General features: G+C 41.0%; 1 protein-coding gene across 1 annotated transcript; it reads left to right on the top strand.

Annotated features, from left to right (window-relative positions):
• The first annotated feature begins 9,320 nt into the window (after positions 1–9,320).
• Positions 9,321–15,318, top strand: LOC144129345 (zinc finger and BTB domain-containing protein 8A-like). Its single transcript, XM_077663396.1, has 2 exons — positions 9,321–9,574; positions 10,807–15,318. The coding sequence occupies exons 1-2, from the start codon at positions 9,460–9,462 to the stop codon at positions 11,103–11,105; spliced, it is 414 nt and encodes a 137-aa protein (XP_077519522.1). The 5' UTR covers positions 9,321–9,459; the 3' UTR covers positions 11,106–15,318.
• Positions 15,319–17,550: the final 2,232 nt, after the last annotated feature.

Below are 17,550 nucleotides of genomic sequence, written 5' to 3'. Positions count from 1 at the left end.
CTACTGCCATTGTACAGCCATTGTGAACATGTTAAAACAAATCTATCTTTTAAATCGTGTGTAGTCTAAGTGTGCGGCTCGAGGTCAGTATAGACAGTCTACTAGAGTTGAGAAGTAGGAGTGTGCGAATATTCGAAAATGTTGAGTAGTGAATCGAATGTCCTCCTATTCGATTATTCAAACTAATGAAAGAAGATATGTTCAAATTATTTGAAACGGATCAAATATGCTTGTAAACTTTTCGAATAGTTTTCGAATAACTGGCTCGATGTTCAAATAAGGTTTGCAGTATTTTTCTTCAGAGGCTGCTAAAGAAAGGACCCACACCAACGCTGCGTACCATCCTGCCGCGATCAGTATGCGTGGGATGAAGGGTTCAGCACCGTGACGCGGTCCATTTGTGTGGCTGCACTCAAAATGTTCACACAGGGCCTTTAGCACTGGATGACGCGGCAGGGCTCAGGCAAGTTCAGCAAACCCTGCCTTAAGAAGAACAGCAGATTGGTTGTCCATAGCGCTGCTTTATGAATAACCCTGCCTTGACGCCTGATCTCAGAAGCCATGGCTCATGTGTAGCTCACATCTGCTCCAGTTTCTCTTTCATCAACTAGAGCAAAATGCAATTCTCCTATACGTATCACTTGATGGCCATAGAGTTAATATACTGACATCGTGTTGCAACCCCTTAGTGGAGATTAGTATTGCACCTTTTAATTATAGCACTGTATCACGGCACCTTAGCTGGCTTTTCAGTACTTCACACGATTGCTTGTAAATATTAGTACAAATATTCGATTCGTATTCGGTTCAGTTCTATCACTATTTGATTCAAATTCGAATCGGTAGCAAAGCTAAACTAATGGTATTTGATTCGGTTTGGAGAAAGTACTATTCGCACACCCCTATTGAGAAGCTCTGCTACATGTTTTCAGCACGTCCCGTGCACAGCAAGTGATTTTACAAATGCACACCATCAATGGGTTTATCTTACCTTTATAGTGGGCATTTCTAGCTGCAAGTTAGTACCACAGTTACTGCTGTTCAGCTGGGCTGGGCTGAGGAGTCTTGTGGTGGATAGTTTTGCCTATTTCAATGTAAGTAGCAGGAACGGTACAGCACTTCATGTGCACCGCTGCGAGCCAATAATTCTAGTGGTAGCATTTGTAAGTTGTGGTTTAATGGTGCAGCAGCCACAAATACTCAGATGTGGCAAACATGTGGTGTGGAGGTTCTAAAATCAAATTTGTACTCTTCTGTCCTCGAGACCCTTCATGGAGAAATTTGGACATACATGTGTGAAGTAGTGTTCTAGTTTCACCTTGGTTCAGGGCTTCAGCATTTTTGTGCCCCCCCCCCCCCCCCCCCCCCCTCATGGCCTTTAGTGTGAAATGCTTCTCTTTCTTATCTTTTCAAAGTTAAAACTTGCTGTATCTTTTAGCCTATGCACTTTTGTACCTAGACCGGATTGCTTTGTGCCGCCTCGTTGAATGTATCCTCTCCATGGTTGTGTCATTGAATGGCTAGACTTTGGATTTTTTCATTTGTGTCTTACATTCAGGACTGCCACCCCCACACTACTTGGGCTTTGTTGTGTCATTTAATGCATGGATTTAAATCTTTTTCATTTGTGTCTTACATTCAGGACTACCACCCTCACACCACTTGGGCTTTTTTCTTTTGTATTCAACACTGTTACTTTACCATGGCTGTTGCTTGGTTTCAAGTCATCATAGAGACAGCTAACGTACTGTAATCTCCCGTTGTTCCTATTGCACTTTCTTGAGAGTGTGGAGCTTTCTTGGGCACCGTGACTTGTTAATTTATGATGCTTTGAACGTGGTAGTCTTTGTGCATTCATTTATTCTTTAGTGAGAGTTTTGTTGGCGGTTGCATTGCAAATAAATGTGTGCATTTGCATGTCGGAAGTGTAAACTGAGTGCACTCCTGGTACCTTCCGGTGCATCAAGAGTGTGCGGGGTGTAGCATTGTATGCAAAACTTGGTGCTATTGGAGGTGTTTCTTCTTTCTCATTCCCTCATGGAACATGGACAGTTCTGATGTATTGTTTCCTTTCAGAGTTGCTAATTGTCTTAAGTTGAAGTGCTTGCATGTTGATCATTTGAAATCTTTTAGAAGGTGATAAATGTTACCTTTTAGCTTATGAAGTGTAGAAAACTTGATTATGAGACAGGACTTGCATCGCTTTTTTCTTTTTTCAGAATTACTGTTATATGACTCGCTCTTTAGTGACCTCTGATTAAAGCCACAAACTTAATGAAAGTTTATAACGTGTTGATCATACAAGCATTCACGAGCAATGCTAATATCAATGCCATTTTATTTTAACTGAATGTGTAATCTGTGTGTATTGCTGTGTACATCATTTTAGTGTGGAGAAATGGAAAACTTCATACAATACTTCCAAGACAGGTGTTGTCGGGAGAAGTTGTACAGCTTTATTTATTCTATTGATTTGGGGATATGAATTTGCTTCAAGCTTGTGGGAGTACCATTTTCTGGGTGTGCACTTCAAGCAATAGTATGTACTCTTTGGTAATGTGTTGTGGTACCTTTGGTGGTTCTAAAGCTTTCCTCTACAACTATGTACTTGGCTTTGAAAGGAGCTGCCTGTTTTGGAATCTGTGGTATTTTGCTTGATCCTGTGTTACTTATAATTATACGTATCTCACTCGCGTGGCTTTAAATATACCAGTGTTACTTAGCTATAGCTTCTAAATAAGTGTGAAAGATGCTGATCTTTTTTGAGTAGCTCCATGATGCCATTGACAGGCTCATAAGCTGGTGAGCCTCAATTTAAACTACAATTTTGCAGTTGCTTGTTTTGTTAGTTTTTGTTCATATCATGGCATGCTGTTATACTTAGCTGTTTTTGTTATTCAGTTGGCATCAGTGTAACTTAGATGTTAATGATTGTTTTGCCTTAAGTAAGTTCACACCTTGCCAAAAGCCTTGTTCTGTGTGCAGGTTCTGCCAGGCAGCATTAATTGTCTGAATAGAAAAGCCTATATGTTTGATGTTACACAAATTGTTGCCTTAGCAGCATTATAGTGTACCTTTAAAGCCATAATTTACTCCATAGCTGACGTTGCAGATGTTGTATTAGCGGTCCTTTTAATAGCAGAGCACTCTACTGTTAAATCATCACTTTGAAGTTGACCTTTATCTCGTTCTGTTCTTTGCCTTTCCCTTCCTCGGAAACCAGCGCCATCCACCCAAAACAGTGTGGCACTGGGCTTCCCCATAGCTCTCCTGCGAGCAAGCAGCGGCAACCGAGGGCGCCCTTCAGTGTCGCGACAGTTCTTCCCTTCCTGCACAGCTGACACACCCAAGAAGTTCCAGTGCCGGCAGTGTGCCTACTCTACCAACATTATGACCAACCTACGGCATCACGTGCGAGTACACTCGGGTGAACGGCCGTTCAAGTGTTCAGACTGTGGCAAGGGCTTCATCCAGAAGATTCAGATGATCAAACACAACTGTCTGGCCCGAATGCGTGATGCAGTTCTTCCCGTGTCTGCTGCATCACCACCAGCCGGACTTGCTCCAGCTCTGTCGCCAGGAGCGTCGCCGGCGGTGTCACTCTTCAGTTGCTCCAAATGTGGAGAAGCGTTCCTCCGTGAGGCCCTTCTCTTGCAGCACATGATGCTTGTGCACATGACGCAGTGAGCTGCTTGCCTGGGGTAGTTTTACGGGGCTGTTTTTGTGCCATCTTGGACGGTGTGCACATACGAATCAAACATTTAACTGTAGGTCAGGTTTTATAATATGCACTGCTGCCACATTGTCTGAAAGGCTGCTTTGGTGTTAGTTCTCGTCTGCCTTAGCATTGCAATGTATAGCACATATTTGATTCACGCACAACATTGCTTTCTGCATGCAGTGCTTCTGCCACAACGTCTGACTCATTAGTGGTTACACTCTTGTGAGGTGTCGCTCCTTGGGGAGCTGACTTGCCTTGTGAGTGTTAGAAGCACATGTTTCTAGGACTCATTGCTCATGGGCTTGGAGAACTTCTGTAATGCTTTTGGGCCTGTGCAAGGCCTTTTGATGGCCTTGTTCGGTTAGCCGTTTAGATGAGGCTGTATGAACAGAACGTTTTGCAAGGCCACTTTGCGAGTTTAGGGCAAATGCTCATTTCATCTTTGTGGGGAATCGTCACGTAGACGAGGCTGTACTGCAACTATTATAGTTAACTGCTGTTATTGCTTCATGTTCGCTGTAATATGCAATGAGAACAATGCCATGATACTTAGTATGAATTCTGCAGGCCTTTAGATATCAATTATGGCTGTTTGCTGAGGATACCATCATTCAGGTATGTGTGAGCGTTGTGAGTTTGAACACAAATGTGCTTCATAGCTGTTTTTCTTTCAAGCTGTTAGCCCCAGACTCTAGAAGCTATTGATAAAACTCTAGAAGGAACTCGTCAGATGGTTACAGCAAATTGTCTTGGGTACATTCTATTTATTGGTTAAATTTTGTTCTGTGTAGTTACTGCATTTATTACAGCTAATGGTGTTTAAGATTTTTTTGAATCCTGGTAATGAAGCCTGTTCTGGTAGCAAAACTAGGACTTGTTGAGTTTTTTTTCAGCATACATTGCTGCCACTAACTGAACTGAGACAAACGTCGATATGTTATTTGGCTTTGTAGCCATTCTTGTATTTGCGTTTGACACTGGAGGAGGCAGAAAGGACATGGTCCGGCAGAAATTGGTGTTCTCTCTGAAACTTTATTGCCTTGTTATTATTGCCTTTGTTATGACATAATTTGATTTCCAGCAATTCAAAAATAGGCAAGAACACCTTCTCTCATTTTTGCTTGTAGCAAGCACTATCCAGCTTCTGAAAAAAATGTATTAGATTGTGTCTGTCTTCACCTAAACTATGTGACGAAAGTATTTCACTGCTCTTTAGTTCCTGATTGAGGTTGCACTTAGAAAGGCTAATGGATCACAATCTCAGAAGCTTATCTTAGAGTAAGATTACAGCCCAGATATGTCTGGATGGTTTAGGGGGACCAGATAATCCACTGATTAGTTTTGTTTTCTGAGGCCTTTATTATTTTGGGCCATACTGTAGTGGTAGGTTCGCACACATCGGGAGCATGCCATGCTAGCTACACAGTGCGTTGCATCTCGCATTCTACTTAAGAAATGAATGACTAGCTACTGTCAGAAGAGTACACGGGATTTGCTGGCTATCTCAATGCTGTAATTAGCACCACTTTTTTCTTTCATTATGTTGGTTCAAAGTAGTTTGCTAGCCTTTAGCACTTGAGAATTCCAGATCTTGAATCGCGCTCTCTGTGCTGGATCACCTCTTAGGTTTTTAAGCCCTTGTTTTAGTAAAGGAGCATTGCCAGTTAGCACTAAAAATAACGTACCGTGATTTTGTGGTGTTTAGCTCTTCTCTGAGTGGCAGTGCCTCAAGGTGGCATGAAAGTGCCTGGCCTTTTTGAATGAAAGCAGGATGTGGCATGGCATTGCGTGATGAACGATTTCAAGACAGCCTTTTGCAGGGGCAGCAAGCAAATTTTCGACAGCTTAGCTTAGTCCTTGCTAGAAAAGCCACATCAAGCCTTGTGCACTTCAAGCATGGCGTGCTTAGGCAACAATGCCTGAGAAATATTTCTGTTGACTATACGCTATCGATAATGTCCTGGTAGTAATGTAGGGCACTAGGCATTCAGTTTTGGGAAGAACAGGATAGAAACAAGGTGCGCAATAAAAATATGGAGTAATTTCATGGTCAGTAAAACCAAGATTTAACCCTTTTACTCTAGATGCAGTGTTTTATTAAATTGTGATCAGTTTCAGCTGGATATGTTGGTAAGGTATGTTGCTGGGCTAGTTGGCTCTGCATCATTAATTAGGGTAAGGTGCAACAGAGACGAGGTATAAGATGAGAAGACGCTCACAAGTGCCAAAAAGCACTTGTGATCATCTCATCTTCTATTTCATCTCTGTTGTGCCTTACTCTGATTACTAAGTTATGTTGGTGACTACGATATTTTCAAACCTAATGAGTGTACTTGTAATTTCGGTTATCAAAATATAAATTTTGCTCTATATAAAACACTTTTTTGCTGGTTTTGCTGGTATTTAACCCCTGTAATGAATGAGCCACCAAATTTTAAAAACATTTGAGGGAAAAAAGTGCATTCATTTTGCAAGTACAGTAGATGGAATTGGTAAAAATATGCAGTTCAGTCTGGTAGACCTGATTATCTGTCTAAATTGTCTAAAGCTGTTCTGGTTTCAAGGGAGAATCAGATTTAACAGTGATTGTTTTTGGTCTCTTGCAGCATGTCTGTGGATACGTTATACATTTTTTTTCTATTTTTGCTGTGTTGAAGTCTCTGGAGTTCAGTGCAGTCATGTATAAAGCTGCTCTTTCACTTAAATGATCTACTAATACGAAGTGCTTCCGAGTATACGTGAGGACACTGACTTCAGATGTTTAATTTTTTGTCATTATTCTATTTACTTTATAAAGTCTGCGTGCATATTCTGTATCTTTATTGGGAGTAAGGCTATAGTTGGTTTGGAAATAACGTCTTCACCAGCCTCGGAATGTGTAAAAAAAGTTAGCACTTTCTAAAGTGCTGTTGCTGACTGGGCTGACCTGGCGCAACAATTTTCTGTTCATAATTGAAAGCTCCATGCACTAAGTTCACGTTTGTTATATGCCATTGTTTACAATATTCTTACAGGCATGCATGTTCAAGGTTAACATACTGTACTTTCGGAAAAAAAAGCATACAGTTCGCAGGGCTCAGTTACGGCTGAAAACAAAAAACCGTTACTATATTGTCCGCACCCAGTGTGTAGTCTGCAACCAGCACATAAATTTGGGCATTTCATGCTATAATGGGCCACCCTGAAAAAGGTAATGCTGTACAGGCTGCACCTATAGGTAGTCCACAAAAAACAAAAATGACATTTTTAAACATGTGCAAAAATTACATACAGTACATGCCATTTTAACAAATTTATCTAACAACATTTCGTTGTAATTCATGGGGCTCATGGAGTTGCAGTGTTCGCTGAAAACAAGTTAAACTAAGGTCCACAGCCTCGTGCAACCTTTAACTACTTGCAGTCCATACAAACAGCTTGGCACAAACAGCATCCAATGAGCATTTATACTATTGTTCACTCAGAGACAGGTCATCGTGTTATGGTGCCGTTATTTTATTTTTGGTTTGGTAGCTTTTTTTTTCCTTCCCGTGCCTGTCCTCTGTGTTTTTAGGGCGCAAGGCCTCGTATACTCAGCTGGAATTTATTTATGATTTGTATTTGCTAGAATTTAATGTTTGTAATACTGCTCGTTTGCTTTGTTTTTTTTTTGCATGCAAGTTCTTATGTTCAACTGAGTTTTAGCTTTTTTTAAACTTTGTGTATGTGCGTAACCAGTTCGTTGAGGCCTTTTTTTCAAGCTTGTGTGCTGTTTTATTGTTTGGTGCTGTGTGCATATGTGTGCATTGTTCCTGTGAGGCATAATTTCATTTGAGCAGACGAAAACGAAAGCACAAATGTACTGCAGGTTTCAGAGCATGTGCAGCTGCCGCTGCCGCTGTACCACTGCACTTTGACACGTGGTGTGGACTCTGCATCGTTGAGTTAAGCAGTAGAGGTGTCATGTTTCACCATGCCCTGAAAAGCTTAAAACTTCCTTCAAGACTATGCAGACTGCTGTAGTATGGCTTGCATATTCTGCTAATAAAAGCTATACCTTTGGCTTTTCTAACTTTCTTGCTCACTCTTGTATGTCAACCAGTTCACAGTGTACTTTCACTGTTGTTGCTTTCTTGTTTCTTCTTTGGTGTGGTTGTAAATGTTTTGTCTCAGCCAATCTGAAATTCTTTATTGATGCCGTGCAGCCCTTAAGCATATTTTGATGGGTTTAAAACAAAACCTTTAAGCAATATGTTCCAGGCTGGTGTTTGTCTTACTGTTGTGTGGCAGTAACATTAAATCAACTCTACTTGCTGATTGCTCAGTTACTACCTTCCTTGAGACAAGGTTCCCCTGACTGTTCACTTAGGTTCTGCAGGTTTCTTGTAGTGCTGTAATTTTCATAAGAAAATCATCTAAAATATGCATATTTAGAGTCACTGACTTGCATTGCAAAGTAATTTGCCATGTAATACTATGCTGTGGCCTTATTTTAGACTAATGGACCACAAGCCTCTGTTTTGTGCCTGGCTGGCAATAATTATCTGCTAAGTATTCAAGTTGGCTGTAGGGAGAGCAGTTTATGATGAGGTTTGCAAATGTCTTTGGGATGATTGCATCCACTGAAACTGAACTCTCTAAGCCAGTGCTCTTTGTGTGCGACTTCCAGTGACTTGCAGAACTTAACTGCTGTTTCAGTCAGCTTCATTAAAATTACAGCAGTTTCAATTTGTCCACTTTGCTTTCGGGGTAATTTGCCTCCTCTGGCCCTGTAAGAAACATTCCTTGTGTAATTATTTGTGCTGTGATGAGATTTTTCATTCATTGAAAAAAAAAAAAAGTTGATGTGGATGTTTTTATTATGTAGTTGTACTTGCGCAAGTTATGAGGGACAGGTTATCTCTATTTGTGACTATGACAGGCATGTACAAAAGTGTGTGTGAAATTATAAAAGTGGAATTAAATGGGGAGGTTCATCCATTATATTTTCGGAACTGTTAGTCATGGGGAATGTATGAACTTTGCTGAAGCTGTTTCTTGCAGTTTTGAGGGAGCAGTTTGTATTCTTTCTCTTTGTGATGGCTGTGCTTATGATTTTTGGATTTGTGCACCTTTTGAGCCTTGCTGTTAATGTGCATTTCTTTCTGGTGCACAATATTTTAGTGACACCAGTGTGAAAGTTGCTTGTTGAAATTATCAGTTGCTCATGTGAAGTCAGAGTGTGAAAAATGTTAGTTTATATTTTTTACTGCTTTTGTCTTCTCAACACATGTCAGGTGTTAATTCCTTATGTGTAATTACCTCGTTTTGTGATGGCCATTTCCACATAGTGTGGTTCAACCATCCTAAACAAATTTTGTGTGTTTGCCTTGAACTTCCCTTTTTTTCTAACATTTTTTTGTTGAAATAACCTTATGTTCTTTGGAACTAATTATGACATCTCCACTACCTAGCATAAGGAGAAAGTTATAACCAGAGCTCTTATATCTTACCAGTTGCAAAATTTCCATAGGACCCATGTGTTTATATTCAGTGGTATGATTGGGCCAAAATTTGGGGGTTTATCATTGCTACACCTGTGATCAATAACATAAACTGCATGTAAGTCACAAACTACAAGATTGTTGTTGATAAATGCACTTGTGCCTGGCAACAAAATCAGTGAAACAGATGCAGTAACAAAAATGCATTGATATAACATTCTGAACTGGTAAATTAAGCTAAAACAAGACAAAAAAATTTCGGCTCTTCTGAGGATAATGACGACAAAGGGTGGCAGCTTTTATTTTCCGCCTCCAGATGGCACCGCTGTTTGTAACCTTCACAAAGTGGCCACTGGGAGCAGTCAAGTTTTGAAGCAGAGTTTCACAACTGGTATGTTCAAAGCTCGGGTTGTAACCAGGTGTGTGTTAACCATTATGGCAGAAAACTAGGTAGTGACAGCATGTTTGATATTTCCATACCATGAATGCTTGCAGTCTTATCTACCATATTCTCGAGGTTTACTGCAGTTGCACAGTGTTTGAGAAAGTGCTGGCCAGGGTTGTTTTCACTGTAACTGCATCAGTTTAGTCGTTCTTTTAGTTGAAACTAATGTTCGTAATATGTCTTACGTCATGTACTTTAATTGCAGGCTTCAAGGACTGAGGGGAAGGCAGAGTAGTGGCTGAGAATTGGGGCTATATTATGGAACAACTCTAAAAGCCCCGGTTGCCATCGATGCCATCCTCTTCCTATTGTTCGCCAGCCAGCGGTGACAAATAGGAGCGGGGCTTTGAGTATGGCCTCAGTTGTAGAGCAGTATAGTAATACAGCCCCTGGTCTTTCTTGCAAGTTCTTTCTAGCCTTTGTGGTTCTTATGCGAGTTGTTCTCTGCTGGGATGCATTTCTGTGGGTAGTATTACAGAGACATTGAAGGCCCAGCTTAAAGATTACTACCAGTTGTGAGGCTCTCAAGCGTCAGTTGCCTTACCTTGCTAATGGTGTTCTTCCAGACCCTGTTTTAACAAAGTGTGGTTTTGCAGGATTCTAGATTTCAGAAATGCATTTCCTCGCTGTCAATCATGACACCGTATTGTTTCTTGATTTATGGAAACTTTTTAAAAACAAGAATTTGTGTCCTCTTGAGGCTTTTTTGAATCACAATTTGATTGTACTGCCACCCGCACGCTTAACACGAACGCTCAAGTGCGTGTCTCCCACTGATATTAGCGCCGCTGGGCGTCGGCCGTTGAGTCTGAGACAATCTTAGGGTGGAAGCAGGGCATGAGCTGTATCCAACCGCCGCAAAAGCACCATGCAGCATGCTCTCGGATTCAACGCCCAGCGCTCAAAACCTGTAATATCAGTGGAGGAAGTGCAGTCGAGAGTTTGTGCTAAGCGTGCTGACAGCGGTACATGCGTGGGACAGATTGAATGCTGACGAGTTGAGGCGGTTGGGATTTATGAGTTTTAATGAGTTATGGAAGTTGAGTTTGAGTTTAGCAAGCTGTACATAAGTCAAGGTAGTTGAGTTTAATGATTTTTGATGAGGTGCTGATGAGTCTGGCAGCAGCTCATCAATCTCTCTCCTATGTCTTTCTTCTTCCCCTCTTCCTTCATTGCAGGGCGGTCTCTGCTGGCGAGGGCCATCCGTCACATGCCGCTGGTTCCACGAATGACGCTCCCACACCAGCGGTTGGGAGCGAACAGCCGGCAGCCGCAGCCCGTGCCGTCGCATCGCTTCCGGTGCAGCTACTGCGCTTACTCGACCAACTACCAGACCAACCTCAACAACCACCTCCGTGTCCACACAGGGGAGCGGCCATTTGTATGCCCCCACTGCAGCCGCACCTTCAGCCGAAACGAGCACCTCAAGAAGCACCGGTGCCGTGCTGCAGAAGCTGGCAGCAGCTTTGACACGTGACGACTGTGACGTGCCTGCTCCATTCTGTGTGGCTTTTATTTAACTGGCTGGCTGATTCAAGCTCGTAGGCTGTTGAGAGAGTAGTCTATTTACAAAGAACGGCTGAGAGCTAGGCCTGAGAGTTGTGGTTCTCTGGCCTGCTACTTTCCACTAGGGTGGGAGAGGAAATAGAGCATTATGGTAGGTGAAGGTGAAGACAAAGGAGACGTGCTGATATCCACAAAGACATAAATGGTGTGCCTGACCACAACCAGGGGTTGAGACCTGCGCTGCGTAAAATACGAAGGACCATCAAACTACCTGAAAAGCAACTAGTGCCAGGAGTAGGGAGCTATAGAAGGGAATGGAGAGCAGTCGGGAGAGTCTTTGGCTACTGCCACCAATGTTTTGAACACACAGTGTCTTATTGAACCACAGGCAGAGTACCGTTGAAAATTTCATGGTTTCAATTAAGGAGAACCCTCACCGAATTTTGGAAGGCCCCTAGAAGATGGAAAGCATCACAGCTAAGCCTGGTCACGCTGGCTCTTTGTGCTAATTCAGTGAGTCCAAAATGAAACTGGGAGCTTGATAAAGTTATTCTAATAAACTTAGGAACTGTGCAAAGGACTGTACACAAAAAAAGAAGCAGCACACAGGCTGAGCGTCTTATGTGCTTCTCTTTTTGTGTCTCGCCCTTTGTGCAGCTTTTAAGCTTATGGAATGTCATACCAACTAGCCCCCACTCCTCTCCCGCCACACTCGACCGATAAAGTTAATTGTGCAGTGGTAGTATGCACATTTTGTTTTTATTCTTTCGTTTTATACTCAGTTATTGCTAAAAAGTATGGGCATTCCATCTACCCTTTGCTGGGTGTTAACTAGCCAGTGTAAAAGTATGTGCTTTATTTTTATTTTTTGCTTCATAAAGACTATTTTAAGCAGTGTTTTCATTTTGCCTCTTAATTTTGTTATTGCAAATGCTTTTTAGGTATTGTTGCCAGAAAACTAAGTATGGAGTCGTATCCCAGTGCAAAATGCTACTGCAGAGATTTATCAAAGAGCTTGTCATACTTAGGCTAATCATATTCTGCATGCCATGCTGAATAGGAAATGTTAAGATGTGGCTGGATCTTTAGAAAGTTATATAACATGGCACACTCTTCCTTGCCTCCTAATGGCATGGCTTTTTGGTCGCGCATCCCTTATCTGTGCCTTATCACAATCGGAGTGGTAATTTTCCTTTTTTGTTCCTGATCTGTGTTGTTAGGTAGAAAAAATTTTAAGTAAGGCAATGGGAAACAGGACGGGTGTTTTCATAGTTTGCGCCATGTTAAAACCAGTAAAAAAAATAATAATAAAATATTGGCAATCAATTGGATTGCCTTCTTTCACTGTTGCCAATCTATTCGAATTCTGATTCTATACGTACACCACTCCTGAGTCTGTCTTTCACTCCATAGTTTATTCCAATTCTGACTATGCAGAATGTGTCACACTGGTAGGTCATGGCGAGTCCTCATACCACTATCAGTGCAGTAGCCAAGCGATGCGCCACTGCACTTGCAGCTGGCTCTTTCAAACGCAGCCACGGGTGGTGGCCTGTGAAACCCAGGTTGCTCTTCCCGAGAAGCATGAGAAGGAATATCTCCTGCAAGCCTGATTTTTGCACAGATAGCTCTTTGAGAGGCTGTCTGTTTTGTATATAGGCCTGCCATTTTCCGAGTCTTTTTCTTTTCGGTCAGTTTCATTTTCGCCGAGTCATTCTTCATCCAGCGTCTCCCTTTTCACCTCTGGTTTGTCAATGTGGTTTGTCATGCCTAAGTTGCACCCCTTTCACACTTATGTCACTGAACAAATGCTGAGCATAGCTTTGTCTTCAGCTTGGTTTTTGATAAGCGCACGGCTGAAAAATGAGACCTGTGGTAGCGGACAGCTAATTACTTTTGACATGGTGCTGTAGTCTTTTCTTTGTACCTTGCTACCACTTATAGCATTTTTCTGAGGGTGTAACACAGTACGTGTGAGCACCACATGCCACAGATGATGAGCACATACACACACAAGACCTGTTATGAAATAATGATTACCATTATTAATGTTCATTACCACATGGAGGAACAACAGGTCGCATCTTGATGCTTGAAATTCAGGACAGAGGTATATGATCAAGATGATGATTTAAACAGAAATAAAGTTAAAGTGTCACCTGTGCTTCTTTCTCTTGGGAGAAGAGTTAATATGCTCTGATGCACGAGTATCTACTATTTAAATTTAATTGTGGTCATGAAATTTTCATTTCGTGTGAAAAGAACACACACTGTATGGTGTCAGATTTATAGGATGTTGTGCATTTCCTTCATGTGATATGTGCCTTAGTTGATTTCAGCCTGGAGCTAGAGGTAAAGCTGCAACCACATGATCATTTTTCAGTTGCTTTCTCTCTTTTATTTTATTTGTGCTGGTCCACAGCCCATAGGTTTGGAAGTGACAGTCTTATTTTTAAAAGGGTGCTTTGAGTGTAGTTTTTGTGCATCATTATAGCACCACATTGTGATGCATTACTGCTCTGTGCGGCTAGGGGAATTCTTTTTTACTCATTTTGTCTGACTCTTGAAGGCTGTGCATTTTGCTGTAGAGCTTGTTGCATATTGCTTGTGTCACAAAACAGCTGCTGTAAACCTAGGCTTACAATAGAAATGCCTTCCTGAGGATTGTTTTTGCGACATGGAAGTCCAGTCTTTCATCTCTGCTTCCACAATGAGCGCAGTTTTTTTCTTCCAAAACAGCTTTAAAAATCTTACGTGACTTGTGGGGCACATTCAATTCGTGAGGTAGCATACTAACAAAAAAAAAAATGTATTTTGGCAAAAAGAATAGTGGGTGTACTTATTATGGGAAAATGTCCATTGTGCACCTAAATGCAGTAAAATGGTGCAGTCAGCTTCAGACCAGTCTGTTTACAGTGTCAGCAACAGTTTGTCATTCATAAAGGAACAGGGCTGACTGGGGCTCATAGATACCAGTTTCACTCATTATTATTCGTTTCAACTAGTACAGCGAGAACAGTGTGAGCAAACACTGTGTTACTTTGCAATTGTTTTGTTTAAACCATGGCATCAATTCATATAATGAAGCAGCTACTAGTGAGGTGCTTTGATTGGTAGGAATGTTGCTTTTTTATTGTAATATAATTTGTTAATATGATTGATTAGTCAAGTTGATGTGCATAAGCCAGAGAGCACTAAGGTGATAAATTAAGTGCTTGTTCCTTTTTTCTCACTTAATTGGCTCTGGCATTTTCTTTTGAGCTTAATTAACATTTCGTTGCTTATTTCAGGGCATGTAGAGAGAGACGTGAGAGGTTAGAAATGAAGAATGAAAAACAAAAGTTAAGTTTATGAGCTGCTTATGGCTTATATCTGTCTTCTAAAAGCTTCACATTGCTGCTGTTTATGAATATTACAACTCAGAAAATAGCCAGAGCACTAGTTATAGGAAGAGCATCTGTTTGAATGTGTTATTCCTTTCCTTACATGGAGCACAGCAATTATAGCAGTGCAAGAAGCTTGCGTAGGCTTTGTTGTGTCTGTTTTTATTGTTAGGATGACAGCATCATCTCCATCGTGCACTGTTGTTATCCTGCAGTGCGTTTCAAGTTATTTCTCATTAAACAACTCCCAGAGATGTGCGAATTGTGAGGGGCTTATTGTTAAAAGCTTCTGTCAGGTACTCAAGACACATTGTGATAATGCTTGCGAGGTCATGTTGGAGATGTTGAGGTTGTGAAGTTCCTCATTTACTTGCTCTTTGACATTGCGCAGTACTTTGAGCTTTGGTAATGGACTGATATCTTAGTGTCCTGTGAAGATCAGATGTCAGTCCCCGGTGGTGCAAGTTGCAGTGCTGTGCACTGTGGTGAATGCTTTCGAGGTAGCTCAGAATGTTTCAAGGCTCACATTTCTGACAACTCGCTGCACCACGTGAAGACCAGATTATTGGGCCAATTTCATGGCATTGCTTTTTGCAGCTGGTCTAGAAGAATAGCAGTGCTATTGTCTTTTGTGTGCGTAATAGATAGACTGCTAGAACCCACTTATGCTGCTTTTCTTTCTTTTTTTTAACTGGAAATGTCTGTTTTGTGTACAGTTTGTCTGTTATATATCAGTTTCAATGAAGCTTGAGAATAGGCCATGGAAAGTAAAGAATGCAGTTTTGCTGCTATTAAAGCTTTTCTTGTTTTCTTGTGATTTTTTAGAGTATTCTGGTGAAATTTGTGAGAAGGGGGAGACTCGTGCTACTGATCGTTAAAATGGCATTCCATAATGACATAAGGGAAAATGGCTTAATGACCTGTTCCAGACATACAAAGGACCACCATATTTGTAGGTTTAGCTGCGATGTTGTTTGTTGGAGCTGTGTTTTTGCATGAATGCTTTTTGATAGTGCGATGCGATTGTCCAAATGGTATCACGGATGTCAACTTTGAGTGCTGCCCTGTGTACAAGTGGTTAGCATGCTTTCTGTGGTTGGCTCGAAAAGGTGACCTGCATCTTGTCTCTCCTAGCACTTTCTCTGTACTTTCGATGAGAAAGAAAGGTGCTGACTTGTTGGTGGGTTCGGTGCTTCAACATATTCTAAAGTGGTGTAACTCGGCTAGCAATTCTTGCCCTTGTATGGTATAGCATATTCAAAATGTGGTGACTTGGATCAAGCAAGCAAGGATCCGCTGTGCACTGTTGTTGGACTCTTGGACTCTAGTTGTTGGGCTAAAGGGTAATGGACATATCTAGATCAAAGTGATATATATATATATATATATATTGTTTGCCTTTTTTTCACATTTTGATAAAACGAAATGCTCACACAAAACTTTTTGCCTCTGGAGTTTCCAACACTGTATTCTGCAGTAGTTTGCTTGCTGATTGGCCGAGAAGTATGCTGTTGCTGTCTTGAAACCTCGACTCAAGACATACATGAGTACTTGGCATCTTGTGGCTTATATCGTTTGGATTAGCCTGAATTTCACTCTGAAGTTATAAAATTACATTGCCTTAAGGGCATGAAAAACGTACCCTGCATATAACTACGTTCAGGAGATTTTGCATGAGTAACCGAAATGCCGAAGCACTCGTAGCCAAACAAAATTACGCATTTTAAGCCTTCCATTTTTATGTAGTCAGGTTTTGTGGCTGATGCTGTCAATTATTTAGGAGGCTTTTTTCACAATCCCTCTCTGTTTGCAGGAGCTTTATATGTTGGCCTGGAATGTGTAATGCAGCTCTGAGGACTGAGGCCACAGCTAACAGGCTTGTTTTTTTTTTTTCTGAAGAAGGAATGTTTTTCTTGCATTCTACCATTACTTTACTGTTGTGGATTGGGATGCTGCTACAGATGAGACAGAAATATTTATTTTGCCAAGCAAAGGCATCTGCCACTACATATGCTTCAGCACACAGGAATTCTTAAAAGTGAATGAATGCCTTAGCTTTCAATGAGGCTTGCGTACATGTGTTACCAATTTGCAAAGAAAGGCTGACTGATCTTCATCCTTGCGATTTTTAAATCGAAGTGGCACGAACGTTATAATTCTTCAGGCAGTTTGCCTTATACTGTATTGCTATTCGTAAATGCAGCATAATTACAATTTCTTCTCTTGCTTTGTGCTGGTTCGATGACATTAAAATTTCTTTACTAAAGTTGGTATTAATGAAGCTGATGGTTTGCAGCCAGTGGTACATTTTTTTGAAGTGCCTAGCATCTTGCAATTTAGGCATCATTTGAGATATTGGCGATTACGGGAATAATGAGAACACAGTGAAGATACTTTTCCATTTGTTGCAGGCAATATCCACTATCTCTCTTGATAGAGCTGTCATTAGTTAAACTTGCCTGTAGTTGAAATTTATGTAAAAGTGAGCAGAAGAGCCCTTGCATGTGCTTTCACTTTGCGTCTCGTGCAGCAAAGCTGAAATGGAATGTGCTCTGCTAAACACTTGCATTTCAATTTGGATATCATGACTTTAGGTCTTCAGATGTCTGTTAATAATACATTAATCAAAGAGAGCAGCTGTGGTCATAAAAGCTATTGCTTTCTGTTTTTGTGTAGTATTGCTGGAAAACTTAATCACCCTCCTAGTAAGAACTGAGCATTTTAACAATTACTTCTTGGCACAGAAAATTTTGCATTGCATTATGTTTTTATGGCTGTTTGAAGTCGTGCTCAAGGTTTTGTGCTTAATGAAATGTGTAGAGACTACCAGATCGTTGTGAGGTAAATGAAATACAAAGGTGCCTATTTGCATTGCATAGTCATACATCTTTCATTGCTTTCTGTGAGCTGAACTAAACATAAAACAATGACATTGGCATCTGTGCCATCATAGTTTCATACTCTTGGCGAGTGCTTAGGAATGGCTTACTCTAAAAAAAGATGTCTTGCAAAGTTAAAAGTTATGCAAGCTTT

The sequence above is a fragment of the Amblyomma americanum genome, chromosome 4 (assembly GCF_052857255.1).
Source record: "Amblyomma americanum isolate KBUSLIRL-KWMA chromosome 4, ASM5285725v1, whole genome shotgun sequence".
Classification (NCBI taxonomy): Eukaryota; Metazoa; Arthropoda; class Arachnida; order Ixodida; family Ixodidae; genus Amblyomma; species Amblyomma americanum.
The sequence above is the reverse complement of the archived record's forward strand: the minus strand, read 5'-3'. Positions and strand labels throughout refer to the sequence as shown.

Excerpts from the sequence above, each read along its gene's own strand:
- LOC144129345 (XM_077663396.1), top strand. The coding sequence starts at position 9,460 with ATGACGACAAAGGGTGGCAGCTTTTATTTTCCGCCTCCAGATGGCACC. Across the intron at positions 9,575-10,806 it reads GAAGCAGAGTTTCACAACTG|GGCGGTCTCTGCTGGCGAGG; the intron begins GTATGTTCAAAG and ends CCTTCATTGCAG.